A 14,771-nucleotide genomic window follows, 5' to 3' on the forward strand; every position below is an offset into this window, starting at 1 on the left:
GTGATGTGGTAAAAGGCCAAATCACAGCAGCCTTTTACCAAGTGATCAGCTACGTCCAATGACACAGCAGATCACCGGGTAAATACAGTTGCCGGTTATTGGCTGCACTTTCCTCACGCTGTCACAGCGAAAGGAAAGTACTGCCAATAACTGGCAGCTGTCAGAACAGATCGGCACTGATGATCAGTGCCCAGCAGTGCCCCCCCATCAGTGCCACCCAGCAGTGACCCCCATCAGTTCCCAGCAGTACCCACCAACAGTGCCACCAGTCAGTGCCCATAATTGCTGCATATCAGTGCAGCATCATCAGTGCCGCCTCATCAGTGCTGCCTATCAGTGCAGCCTCATCAACGCACATCAGTGAAGGAGAAAAATTATCTGTTTGAAAAATTTTATAATAGAAACAAAGAAAAACCTTTTTTTTTAAATTTTTTGTTTATAGTGCAAAAAAGAAAAACACCCAGTGGCGATTAAATACCACCAAAAGAAAGCTCTATTTGTGTGAAAAAAATGATAAAAATGTCATATGGGTATAATATTGCATGACTGCGCGATTGTCATTCATAGTGCAACAGTGCTGAAAGCTGATAATTGGCCTGGGCAGGTAGGAGGTATAAGTGCCCAGTAGGCAAGTGGTTAAAGGAGGAGCAGAAAGAAGTGAGCAGCCAAAAATGCAAAGGACAAATGCAAATGTGGACAAAGAACGCTCCTATGCTCAGATCAAAGACTGAGTGGGCGAATGATGGAAGAAGAATTGAACATGACCAGGGAAACAGTGTGGCAGATTCTAACGGAGAATGATTTCCACAAAGACAGTGCCCCAAATCTTGATAGAAGATGAGAAAGAATGCAATCTTCAAATTTCATTCAATTTTTTTTTTTTACTACAGTCCATTCCAGGAATTAAATTGTCACACCTTGTATGTCATATCAGCTCTGGAGTGGAACTGCTGAAACAGAATTCCTTCCCTAGCTGCCAGGGGAATTATTCCAGCAAGGATGGAGTCAGGGGTACAAGCAAAGGTATACATATAGTTGGTTAGCACTTCCGCCTGGCAGTACTAGGGTCGTTGGTTGGGCAGCACAGTGGCTAAATGGTTAGCACTTCCGCCTGGCAGTACTAGGGTCGTTGGTTGGGCAGCGGAGAAGGTGTGCATCACCTAAAGACATTAGGGGGAAAAAAAGGAGCAAATGTGGTATATTAAGGAGATTTCCTGCTGGAAGGGAAACCAGTAATCTAACCATTATTTTATAGGGACTCACTATTATTTGGGGATCATTGTGTATGCACCTATTGCAATAGGGAGGCATGAAGGAAAAAAAAAAAAGGGGTAACTGGTATTGGTCCACCCCAATGTATACATAAATGTGGATATGTTCCATAATATTTTATTATGACCTGTTGGGGTGATGGTAGAGTTTGTGTGTATATCTTCAGATACATTTGCAACTTAGAACCAAATAATGTGAATAAGCTCACATGCCTATCCTGAAGAAGTGAGAAATGTGTCAATGCTGAGCACTATGGACGATTTGTCAAGTGGTCCTAATGTGTACACATACATACACACACACAGGTCAGACAAAAAAAATATGGAAACCCTACCTGATTTGCAGGTGTGAAAGTGATGACATATTTGAAAAGCGAAAGTGATATAACGTTCTTTTGCTTCCACTGTGTAATGAGACACCTAGCTAACTGGTGGGAAACCTCGCTTTCGTCATTCACTGCGTGCACTGCTAGTGATATGAGTCATGTCAGAGCTTACTGGGCAGAGAGGGCAAACTGTTAGTGCATACTTAGCTGGTCCCTCTGTGACTGAAGTTGCCAATTGATTTGCCATTTTGCGAGGTACAGTATCAATGGTTATGATGGCATATACAGTTTCCAGGAAAACATCAACTGACCAAAAAAGACAAAAAGGACATTGTGCAGGATTGTGACCCAGAACAAGAAAACTGCTGCAAAAGTGACTGCAGAGCTCAATCTCAGTCTTCCAAAGCCCGTGCCCACAAAAACCAAGAACCAAACCACTGATATTATTGCTCAGAAGAGGAAACAGAGGTGCAACACCCATAAATAATGGATCTACAGAAGACTGTAATATGGTCCAATGAATAGAGCTCCACACTGTTCCCAGCCACTGGACGTGCTTATATGTGGCGAACCCCATTCCCAAGAATGTCTTGTGGCAACAGTAAAGAAAGATGGGGCGCAATCATGGTTTGGGAAGCCATATCTTGGTATTCTGCAGGCCCCATCAGCACCTTGAAAGGGTGAGTCACTGCTAGCAACTATGTACAAATTTTGTCTGACAACGTGCATCTCAAGGTGCAGACATTGTTTTCCAAAGACAGCACCGTTTACCAAGATGATAATGCTCCAAATCACCTAACTGGTGTTATCAAATCATGGTTTGATGCACATGCAGAAGAAGTCTTGCACATTCTCTGGGTGCCGCAGTTGCTGGACCTCAATATCATAGGGCCACTATGTCAATTTTGTAGAACAAGGTTCGGCCTTGTTTTCCGCCGCCTTTGGCACCTCTGCGAGAACTGGAATGATTTTTGCATGAAGAGTGGTATCAGATTCCATTATTCATCATCCAAGACTTATATTTGTCAATTCCCAGGAGAATTCAAACCGTCTTGGATGCCTAAGGCGGACAAACACCATATTAAGTAACAATTTAATTCTTTTACATGGTGTTTCCAGAATACACACATACCTTTTTTCCCTCAGAAAACAGCAGACTGCGCTCATTCTCACCTCCAAGCTTTTTAGACCTTAGGTCCATCCTCCAGAGAACTCCAGTACTGACTTTATCACAAGTCTGCTGATTGATATACTTCCACAATTTGGGTCAGCACCTGACGGCAGGGTTACGAGTGCGATCTATACTGCTCTTACCAACGACTGGTGGCCATAGGAGCTCCACGTGCTGATCCATCCATTCAATATAGGGCCCTATAAAAAGCTCTGTTAGACCTTGTTGTAGAGGTCTCAGCTTCTGATAAGAGGCTTATATTTCCTTGAGTGGCACGCACAGTGGTGAAAATTTCAAGCACATCTCACTTTTTTGATGCATGGATTGAACATGATTTTATCGCACCAATTTGCCTGTTGGACGTTATGATTGTTTCATGTGTTCACAATCATCTAATTTGTCACGAAGTTATTATTTTAATATTGCTATGAATTATTTGCACATTTATGGATTTATTTATGTACTTGAATTAATGCTGTAAGCAGCGCAAGACATTTTTTTAAATTAATTGTAGGAAATAAGCCTGCACCTTGATTCACACATACCTTTCTGGCAGGTGGGTTTCGGTTATAAAAATGTTCCTTATAATGGTCCATCCACACCTCAGCAGCACGAGCTGTGTTCTGTAGGAAGTTTGGCCTTGCATAAGGAGCCTTCTTGGGAAAGACATGTCCAACATGGGAACATGGGTGAATTTCTAATGTACCACCACACTGCCATACCTGTCATGAATGAAAGCGGAATAAAATTACTGATTTTATTATATCTACTAAACTTGGACATGTGTAAAGTTGCAATATGCACTTGCTGAGAAGGGTAAATGCTCTTTGTTAATGGGTTAGTTCACCTCTACCAAAAAACTGCCTAAGCAGATAAAGGGTGTCTATAGAAAAAAAAAAAAAACTGGGCAGCTCTGGCTAAAGTTGAATACTGCACTTACTATAGGTGTAGGCCACCTTATGAAGCCTGACTAGAATACTCCCGAGACGTTACTAAGCCTAGTCATTACTGCACGCCCCCACCATCACAGGACTGAGGTCTCAAAAGCTGAGCTTCGTGCTACTGCATCACGGGAGAGAAACATCATGTGATGGGATTTGATTCAGAGAAAGTGCTCACTTCTGTGATGGTGGAGGTAAGCAGTAATAACTAGGCCTCACTTAGCAGTGTAAAAGGTGAACTGATCCTTTAACCACTTTCCCTCTGCTCTATAGCAGAAGTACTGCTACAGAGCGGCAGGGCTGCGCAAAATCACGTGTATATATATATATATATACACACACACACGCGCGCGTGATTTGCATTTCTGGGTAGGGTGCGGCACACTTCCCTACCCGCACCGCTATTGGCGGCTAGAGATGTCAATCATCAGGACTCGACGATACACGAGGAAAGCTGACGGGAGAGACCTTTGTTTAAACACAGGTCTCTCTCCTGTCAGCATGGACATGCTGTTTTGCATCTCTATGCACAGCAGAGAGATGCAAAACAGCATGTCTCCCTAGTAAAAAACAGCACAAAGCACACAGTAAAACACACACAGCACACAGTTAACCCTTTGATCGCCCCAGATTGTAACCCCTTCCTGCCCAGTGTCATTAGTACAGTGTCAGTGCTTCTTATTAGCACTGATCGCGGTTTTAGTGTCACTGGGGATGTCAATGGCAGTTAACAAATTTAGGAGTACCTCAAGTACTACCAGCCCCCAAAATTGCTTGATTCAAATTATGATATTGTAAAGCAGAAAAGGGAAAATCAATAACCACCAAAGTGCCACTTATACCATTCAAAATTAATACAAGTTTTACTTCACTTTTTTTTTTTTTCCCAGTTTTCAGTCATCACTTTTTAGTTAAACATTTGCATCAGGGAATAGGGAATAACATGTTCTAAAAGGACTCTACACAGTTTATGTTCTAAACAAGTTAAAATAGCAGGGATCTGCAACTTCTGGAGTGACAGACCAATGTCAGTACCCAGCTGCTCTACATGCACACACCAGTTGTCAGTCTCAGATTGGGGCAGCGATGAGCGTAATGCCTGTTGTAACTATATAATTATAATGGCTATTTTTTTTTTAATTGTGTATCTCCCTTTCTTATCCAATTACCCGAAATGTTTTCATTCCCAGGTGGAAAGAAATCTGTAGTCACAATCGGCATCAACATTCAGTTAACTTCCCATCCCATTTGTTTGTGAACTATATCCCAAGTTTTTAATACATTTTGTGTATAAGTGCTCGTGCTTTCTGCCAGCCCACGATATTGAGGTGGCAACCACACCATCATACTCAATTATGTCTCACTTAGTGCATTTTATGTTTACCCAACTTTTCCCAAGTGCATTCTATGTCCAATCAAAAATACGTGATAATAATACTGAATAATAATATCTCTTAAAATCTGGTACACCTAAACCCCCATTTTCCTTATCTCTGCGTAGCACTTCGTAACTTATTCTCGTTTTTTTATTCCCCCAAATATACCTTGTTCCCATTTTTTTTATTATTTTAAAGTACATTCCTTGAAGCTGTATAGCCAACATGTGGAATTTATACAGAATTTTTGTAACAATCATTTTTATTAAATGTATTCGTCCTATCCAAGATAGGGATCCTACCACTAGTTTCCTTAATTCATCCTTTATCTCATTCATTAATGGGATATACTTTGCTTTATATAGGTTCTTTAAGGATGAGGTTAAGTTTATTCCCGGGTATTTTAATTTTCTTTCCTTCCATAAAAGGGAAATTCTCTTTGTAAAACTTTCTCCTCAGATTTTGGAACGTGAATGTTTAAGATCTTGGTTGGATTCATTTTTAAGTTTAACAGTTCTCCGTAATCTTTCATTATTTTCATTAAGTTGGGCAATGTCAACCTGGGGTTTACCACATAGAATAGAATGTCATCAGCATACGCTGCTACCTTATGCTCTGTCTCTCCCATCCGGATCCCTTTTTATGGCTATACAATTATAAAAAAATCCGATAATGCTCCATCCATTAACCTTTACTGCAGCAGAGGGTTGACTATATAACTTCCAGATCCTTTCCCTCATTTTGGGACCTATCCCCAAAACTTCCAGCGTGTCTAACATGAACCCCCAGTCCAGCCTATCAAAAGCCTTCTCTGCATCCACGGATAATGATAGCTAATTATTAAGAATAATTATTAGTGTTTTTGAGTAAACAGGAGTGCATCAACAGGTATAGAACACAAGCTCCTCCAATACAAATAAATCTCCGCAGCAACGTGGTTCTTCTGGGAAGAGTCACGTTTATTGGATTCAGCAATAGATAAAAGTCCAATACAGTTTTGTACTTGCAAAACAATATAATAATCAAAAGCTACCAGGGTACCCAGTTTTCTTGTCATAACTCAGCCAAATCACCAAGTCATTCTTCTCTAATATACACATTTCCCCATTGACAAGGATGTAGAGCAATCCCAATTGGTTGATTATACCAGCAATTTTGATCTTACGCATGACAAACAAGGATCCTTGGCCTAGAACAGCTGCATGAATAAATTTCATTTGAAGGTGTTCAGATGTTTCCTGTATTGTTCAAGGCAAAATTGCATTCTTTACCATGCTTGCATAGATAAACAAGCTGCACCTTTGAAATGCTATTTACCATAAACAAGTACCCTGTGAATATTTAATACCTCTCAAGTCTATTTACCACCATTATATACTTCTTGTATTGTTTATGGCCAAATTGCATTAACACTCTTAACTAGGTAAACTATTTACCCCTTTGAAATGCTATTTTCCATAAACAAGGACAGAAACATTTACATCACCCCATTAATATTTAAGACCCCTTCAAGTCTATTTACCATCATTTAAATAACCAACCTGTATTTGATAACCCTTGTAGATTTATAAATAGCCAACTTTAAAATGTCCCCTGACTTTTCACGTTTAACTGGAAAACTTGCATTTAAATTTATAAACAGGTTGGCCTCAAATACGAAAGGAAAGGCATTTGCCTCTTGCACAGAACACAGTGAAGAGTCTTTACTCTGTCATCTATTGCTGGATTCAATAAATGTATCTCTCTGGAAGAACTGGGTTATGCGGAGATGCATTTGGATTGGAGGAGTTTGTGTTCCATACCTGTCAGCACACTACTGTTTCCGCAACAAGACTAATATTCATGTTAAATTATTAGTCTTTTTTCATTATTACTTACACTAATTTGGATCATTGCACTGTATTAAGCTCTGCTGCTCTGCTCAGTTACACAGCTATCCAAGTTGTCACTTGGTTGGCCACTTGCTTCTAAGGAGGGGGGAACCATGGAAGCAAAGCTGATCTTCCTCTGCTATGAATAAAGAGCATCCCCAGAGTCCCTTTATTTTTTATGAGCTTCTGTTGTGCTGGAACTGCACATACGGTAGGAAGAAGAAAAAAAATGGAGCTTCTGCTCTAGAACTTGTTTCTTTGTGTAGCTCCCAAGACAGCCTGCCTCTGTCATGTCAAAAAGCTAAGGCAGACAGCAAGAAAGTATGTGCAGAGCACCAAAAGCTTACTTACTTTGCTCATAAATAATTTAAAAAAATGCATAAATTATTCCCTGCTGCAAAAATTTTTTTAAATTGTACAACTAAACATTAGTGACCATGTCACCAGCCTTCATTTTTTATCTGAAACATATTCAGCAGGGACCGCCAGGTGCTTACATGCCAGTTTTAATCCCCTATGAAAATCCTAAGCAGGGGTGATCTGTTACCATCACTGGACCCGTCCTACCCCACTGCCTCTTGACCTTTACTACAAGTCAACAAGGCTGCCAAAGAGTGAGGGCCTGCAGTAAGGTGCAGAGGGAGGTGGGCCAGCGGCAGCTACCAAGAAAAATGGTAAATGTTTCCATAGCAGAGATCTCAGTTTTTGAGGCATTAATACAGTGGATAAATCTGATGTGCAGGCACCTAGAAGTCCATGCTGATGTATCAGTATATATAATTTAATAGGCAAACACATTTGCTTTAAAGTTGCCCCCTCAGCCCAAGTTTATATTCTAAGTAGTAGGTATTTTTAGTTGCCTGCTTTCTCTTCTCTTGGAGAAGAATTCTCTTCTCTTGGAGGAGAATCCTCATCTCATTTCTGTGTGGAGAAAATTCTTGAAAAAGCACTAGGAGAAAAAAACAACAACTTTGCTTTCTATCTGGTCACCAAGAAAGATAAAAGGTGAAATATGCCCAAACAGGGCAGTGCAATAAAAGCAACTCCAATGAAATATTGCATGAAACATGTTACATAGTATAAAGTCATTACAATTTAATTTATACTCACTCTAAATGAAAGTTCCAAGTTTTCTCCTCCCCAAACTTCCATCCCCATGTCATAAGTTCCAAGGTATTCAAAATATTTCTTACTTACGGCAAACAATCCACCAGCCATGGTAGGAGATCTAGAATTAAAATGTTAATTTCCTGTAAATATCAGTAGCAGGTTTAAAAATAAGACATAAACATTTGAGTCATACCTCACTATGACTCTTATGTAGGCAGTCCTTTCCCGTTTAGTTTGAAGTGGTGGGCTCCACTTTACCAAGCATAAAATTATTTGAGTTATTATCTGTGAGTCTAATTTGAGTGCCAATTTTGCTTCAGTCATTGCTATACTGAAATAAGGATAATATAGACTAAGTTTAAAAAAAAGCACAAATTGATATACAAATTAACCAGTATACAGCAAATATAAATATCAGACAACGCAGTACTCCCATGAGAGTGCTTTTAATGTTTGAAGTGATATTAAAGCTTTTTTTTTTTTTACATAACACACATATTTATCTTCTCTGTACAGTAGTTTTGCAAAGAGCAGCGCCGATCCTCTTCTTTACGGGTCCCCGCCAGTGCTCCTGGCCCCTCCCCCTCAAGCAGTGCCCCCAGAGAAAGAGGCTTGCCATGGGAGCACTGCTGCATGCTCCTGAGCTGCTGCTCTATGCATCCATAAGACATATAGAACTATAGCTCAGCCCCGTCCCCCCTCACTCTCTCTTCATGGGCTCACTGGCTGTAATTGACAGCAGCCGGAGCCAATGGGCTCCAGCTTTTGTTTCAGCCAATGAAGAGGGCGAGTTCCCATACAGCCGAGGTTATTGTGGATCATAGGGGGCTCAGGTAAGGATTTGGGGGGGGGGGGGCACACAAACAAATGTTTGTTCCTGACCATCGTGAAGAACCATTTTTGTCCTTTGGCTTGATTGCTGCGAGCCTTATAAGGTGGAGCCATTTTGGGAGAGAGGAGCCAGTATTCTATTGTTGCTAGATGAGTCTGTGAGCGGAGTGAGACCCTTGAGTGTGAGCCATCATCTTGAGTGTCCACCACTGAGCCTGATGACCCTGCAGCCATAGACCAGATCCCGATGACCCCACCATTAAGGCTATACATATAAGGCGCATAGTATATGTACTTCTGGTAAGTGCATCACTTTACCAGATTCTGGCACCTATATTGAATGTCACGAAGCACTAATTACCGCATTTTACGGACATCACCATTTTTGGACTATTACTGTTATGGGATTGTAGTCACGTCACTCATAGACGTGTTATTGCTGCACTAATTTTAACGCCAATATCAACGCTTCCTTATTATTACTGGTTTACACTTTTACTTATTTAGTCTACATGTTTTTTAGCGCTGCATATTTATCCATATTTATTATCTTGAGGTGTTGAGGTATTACCTTTTATGCTAGCAGTTTTTTTTGGTCAAAATTGGATTGCGCTCACATTTACCCCTTATATTCCACAGCACAGCTTGGTGTCATCTGCAAAGACTGAAATTTTTAATCCAAAACCCTATATTGTTTATAAATATATTAAAAAGTAAGGGTCCCAACACTGAACCTTAGGGTACACCACTGACAACCCTAGACCATTCAGGAGTATGAATCATTAACCACTACTCTTTGAATACGATCTTTTAGCCAGTTTTCTAGCCATTTACAAACGATTTTCCCAAGCCCGTAGACTTTACCTTACACATTAGCTGTGTGTGGGGAACTGTGTCAAACGCTTTTGTAAAATCCAAGTATACCACGTCCACGGTTTTGCTCACCTCCTCATAAAAAGAAATCAGATTTGTTTGAAAACTTCTGTCTTTCATGAATCCATGCTGTCTGTTGCTTAAAATATTTTTTTACAGCAAGAACTCATCTATGTGGTCTTTTTTAAACTCTCCAGTATCTTCCCAACTATAGAAGTTAAACAAACAGGTCTATAATTACCTGTAAAGATTTTGACCCCTTTTTAAATATTGGCAAATTGGCCTTACATGAATCCAGTGGTACTATGCCAGTCATTAAAGAATCCCTAAAAATTAGAAACAATGGCTTTGAAATGACAGAGCTCAATTCTTTAAGGACCCGTGGGTGTATGCCATCCAGTCCAAGTGCTTTATTCACCTAAATATTTTTGGATCATAACAATTGTGAGCCAATGTGGATCATCTGGAGCTGTGTCAATACCATTCCCATTATGGACAAGAGCTCCACCATGCTCCTTTGTATACACAGAGCTGAAGAAGGTATTTAATAAATTTGCTTTCTCTTTGTCCCTTGTCAACCACTCTAGATTATTTTGTAAAGGGCCTACATGCTTGGACCAGACTTTTATACTATTAATATATTTGAAGAATTTTTTGGGGTTGGTCCTGCTATCTTTTGCAATCTGTCGTTCGTTTTAAATTTTTGCAGCCTTTATTTCCTTTTTGCATATTCTGTTATATTCTTTGTAATGTTTAAACGATGATAGCGTTCCTTCATTTTTATATTTAATAAATGCTCTTTTCTTATTATCTATAGCTTTTTTAACTTTGGCCATAAGCAACATAGGTTTGATTTTTAGCCTTTTAAACTTGTTGCCCATGGGAATATATTTTGCAGTGTGTTCACATACAGTCTTTTTGAAGAACTCCCATTTCTGTGTTGTGTTCATTGGTGCCAATATTCCCTCCCAGTCTAAGTCTTGGAGAGCAGCTCTCTGCCTTGTAAAATTAGCGCTCTTAAAATTGAGCGGATTTTTTCCATATGTACTTGCCGTTTACAGCAAACAATAAATTAAATCATGTTGTTATGGTCACTGCTACCCAGATGTTCTTTTATATGGACATTCATAATAAGCTCTGCATGGTTTGAGATCATCAGGTCCAGCAGAACATCATTCCTAGTAGGGGCCTCTATGAACTGTACCATAAAATTGTCCTGTAGTAGGTTTTAAAATGTTTGTCCTTTAACTGTTGCTGCAGTACCATTACTCTAGTCAATTTCTGGGTAGTTAAAATCCCCCATTATTATCATTGTCCCAGCCCTTGCAGCGCTTTCGATCTGTGCAAGGAGCCAAGTCTCCACCTCCTCATTAACACTGGGAGGCCTATAACAAACTCCAATGATTACCTTTGTAGTATGGCACCCCCATGTGCAGTTCTACCCATAATACTTCAGCCTCATCACACTCTCCATCAGCTAGGTCCTCTTTCACACTTGCTCTGAGATCACTTCTCACATAGAGACAGACACCACCACCTTTCCTATTTACCCTGTCCCTCCAAAAGAGAACATAGCCAGGAATATTAATGGCCCAGTCATGTGAAGAATGAAGCCAAGATTCAGCAATACCAATTAAATCATAGTTCTCTTCATGCACCAAAGCTTCCAAATCACCTATTTTGCTTGGCAGACTTCTGGCATTGGTGAACACTTTAATGCATTGATACCTTGTTCACACGTATTTTGCATATTTTTTATTTTCATACAAATGGTACCAATTCCACTGGTTGGTAACATGGGAACCTTCTTATCTGCCATAGCCTCCCCCCCAACTTTCCCCATTCCACCCACCAATAAGTACTGACCCCTGTCTGATCTGTCTACCCCGTTATAATCTAATTCTCCCACCCTCCTCGATCCTAGTTTAAATTCTCCTCCAGCTTTCCCATAAACCTCTACCCTAGCACAGCAGACCCCCTTCCATTTAGGTACAAACCATCTCTAGCATATACAGTCAGGTCCATAAATATTGGGACATCGACACAATTCTAACATTTTTGGCTCTATACACCACCACAATGGATTTGAAATGAAACGAACAAGATGTGCTTTAACTGCAGACTGTCAGCTTTAATTTGAGGGTATTTACATCCAAATCAGGTGAACGGTGTAGGAATTACAACAGTTTGAATATGTGCCTCCCACTTCTTAAGGGACCAAAAGTAATGGGACAATTGGCTTCTCAGCTGTTCCATGGCCAGGTGTGTGTTATTCTCTCATTATCCCAATTACAATGAGCAGATAAAAGGTCCAGAGTTAATTTCAAGTGTACGATTTGCATTTGGAATCTGTTGCTGTCAACTCTCAAGATGAGATCCAATAAGCTGTCAGTATCAGTGAAGCAAGCCATCATTAGGCTGAAAAAACAAAACAAACCCATCCGAGAGATAGCAAAAACATTAGGCATGGCCAAAACAACTGTTTGGAACATTCTTAAAAAGAAGGAATGCACCGGTGAGCTCAGCAACACCAAAAGACCCGGAAGACCACGGAAAACAACTGTGGTGGATGACCGAAGAATTCTTTCCCTGGTGAAGAAAACACCCTTCACAACAGCTGGCCAGATCAAGAACACTCTCCAGGAGGTAGGTGTATGTGTGTTAAAGTCAACAATCAAGAGAAGACTTCACCAGAGTGAATACAGAGGGTTCACCACAAGATGGAAACCATTGGTGAGCCTCAAAAACAGGAAGGCCAGATTAGAGTTTGCCAAACGACATCTAAAAAAGCCTTCACAGTTCTTGAACAACATCCTATGGACAGGTGAGACCAAGATCAACTTGTACCAGAGTGATGGGAAGAGAAGAGTATGGAGAAGGAAAGGAACTGCTCATGATCCTAAGCATACCACCGCATCAGTGAAGCATGGTGGTGGTAGTGTCATGGCATGGGCATGTATGGCTGCCAATGGAACTGGTTCTCTTGTATTTATTGATGATGTGACTGCTGACAAAAGCAGCAGGATGAATTCTGAAGTGTTTCGGGCAATATTATCTGCTCATATTCAGCCAAATGCTTCACAACTCATTGGACGCCGCTTCACAGTGCAGATGGACAATGACCCAAAGCATACTGCAAAAGCAACCAAAGAGTTTTTTAAGGGAAAGAAGTGGAATGTTATGCAATGGCCAAGTCAATCACCTGACCTGAATCCGATTGAGCATGCATTTCACTTGCTGAAGACAAAACTGAAGGGAAAATGCCCCAAGAACAAGCAGGAACTGAAGACAGTTGCAGTAGAGGCCTGACAGAGCATCACCAGGGATGAAACCCAGCATCTGGTGATGTCTATGCGTTTCAGACTTCAGGCTGTAATTGACTGCAAAGGATTTGCAGCCAAGTATTAAAAAGTGAAAGTTTGATTTATGATTATTATTCTGTCCCATTACTTTTGGTCCCTTAAGAAGTGGGAGGCACATATGCAAACTGTTGTAATTCCTACACCGTTCACCTGATATGGATGTAAATACCCTCAAATTAAAGCTGACAGTCTGCAGTTAAAGCACATCTTGTTCGTTTCATTTCAAATCCATTGTGGTGGTGTATAGAGCCAAAAATGTTAGAATTGTGTCGATGTCCCAATATTTATGGACCTGACTGTATGTTGCACCCCTATTAAAAGTCAGCCCAGTACTCTAGAAACCCTTCCCTCATACACCAGGTCTTCAGCCATGCATTGGGTTCTCTAATCTCCCCGTCTTTCCTGAGTTGCGCATGGAACAGGTAATATTTCAGAGAATATCACCTTGGAGGTCCTTCCCTTCAACTTGCAGCCTAGTTCTTTAAATTAATTCTTAAGGAGCCTCCACCTCCATGTATTCTGTCATTGGTTCCAACATGAACTCCCAGTAATTATCAACCTGGTCCACCACATGCCGAATCCTGGCACCAGGGAGACAGCAAACCATTCGGTTGAGGCAATCCTGGCGACAAATTATTCTATCAGTCCTTCTGATTATAGAATCCCCTACTACCACCAGCTGTCTAGGCCTTCTGGCACTACCCTCACCACCCCTCCCAGATGATCTGCCCTTCTGGCTGTTAGGGATAGCAGTGACATCCAGGGCTGCTACCCAAGAGCTTGCCACCCCCACATCTTCACCCAACTTGGCAAATCGGTTTGGGTGCACAAACCCAGGGCCGGCCTTCCTTTTCTGTGATATTGGGACATCACCATCAAGGCTATTTGTTTGGTAACAACAAATGTATAACCATATACAATAAACCATTTCTGATCATATTAGAACATCACCGTCAAAACATTATTTTGAAAGAATTGCAGGAACAATTTACATAGATCCAACGCGTTTCGGAGTGATTTCACTCCTTCCTCAGGGAAAAGAGAACTCTGCATAAGGGTGATATGATCTACAAAATTTAAAATATATTTGTTTAGAGCGTTACTTAAGTCAATTGGCAATACATTTTGTGATTCCCAGTCTCTGTACTCACAATATAGAAGAGTGAGAAGACATGAATCAATCTTCAACCAAAGTTAAAACCAAGGCTTCAGTCTGCCGCCACCTCACGAGCCAGGGAACCGGCGAGTCTCGGGTACCCAGGGCCCCCCAAAATGGATGTTCTAATATGATCACAAATGGTTTATCGTGTATGGTTATACAAAGCATTGTTACCAAGCAAATAGCCTTGATGGTGATGTCACAATATAATCACAGATGGCATGTTACGTCATAATTTCTGTGTGTGTAAATTTGACAAAATAAAGATTTCACATTTTTAATTCAATCTATGTATCTATGCCTTCAAGGTCCCAAGCAATTCAGGGGGTCCTTTTCTTTATACTTATACAGGCTGTGTTTTTTCTTCAGCCTGCATAAACAACTCTATGTTAGCCTATTGTCCATGCACATTTGGGTGTTTACAGGCATATTCGCCAAGGAGGTTTTTCAGACTGGGGGAAAAAAAATTTAAATAAACAC

General features: G+C 40.6%; 1 protein-coding gene across 1 annotated transcript in view; it reads right to left on the bottom strand.

Annotated features, from left to right (window-relative positions):
* The window catches only part of GALNT4 (polypeptide N-acetylgalactosaminyltransferase 4), a 189,517-nt gene that overhangs the window by 53,691 nt on the left and 121,055 nt on the right, over nt 1–14,771 (bottom strand). Inside the window, exons 6-7 of the mRNA XM_089681040.1 lie at nt 8,067–8,184; nt 3,314–3,490 (exon numbers count right to left, since the gene is read on the bottom strand). Of these exons, the coding sequence (XP_089537166.1) occupies nt 3,314–3,490; nt 8,067–8,184 (295 nt within the window). The remainder of the gene's footprint in view (nt 1–3,313; nt 3,491–8,066; nt 8,185–14,771) is intronic.

Source organism: Staurois parvus, unplaced genomic scaffold (genome assembly GCF_062004578.1).
Source record: "Staurois parvus isolate SC_StPar_1 unplaced genomic scaffold, SC_StPar_1.0 ptg000257l, whole genome shotgun sequence".
Taxonomy (NCBI): Eukaryota; Metazoa; Chordata; class Amphibia; order Anura; family Ranidae; genus Staurois; species Staurois parvus.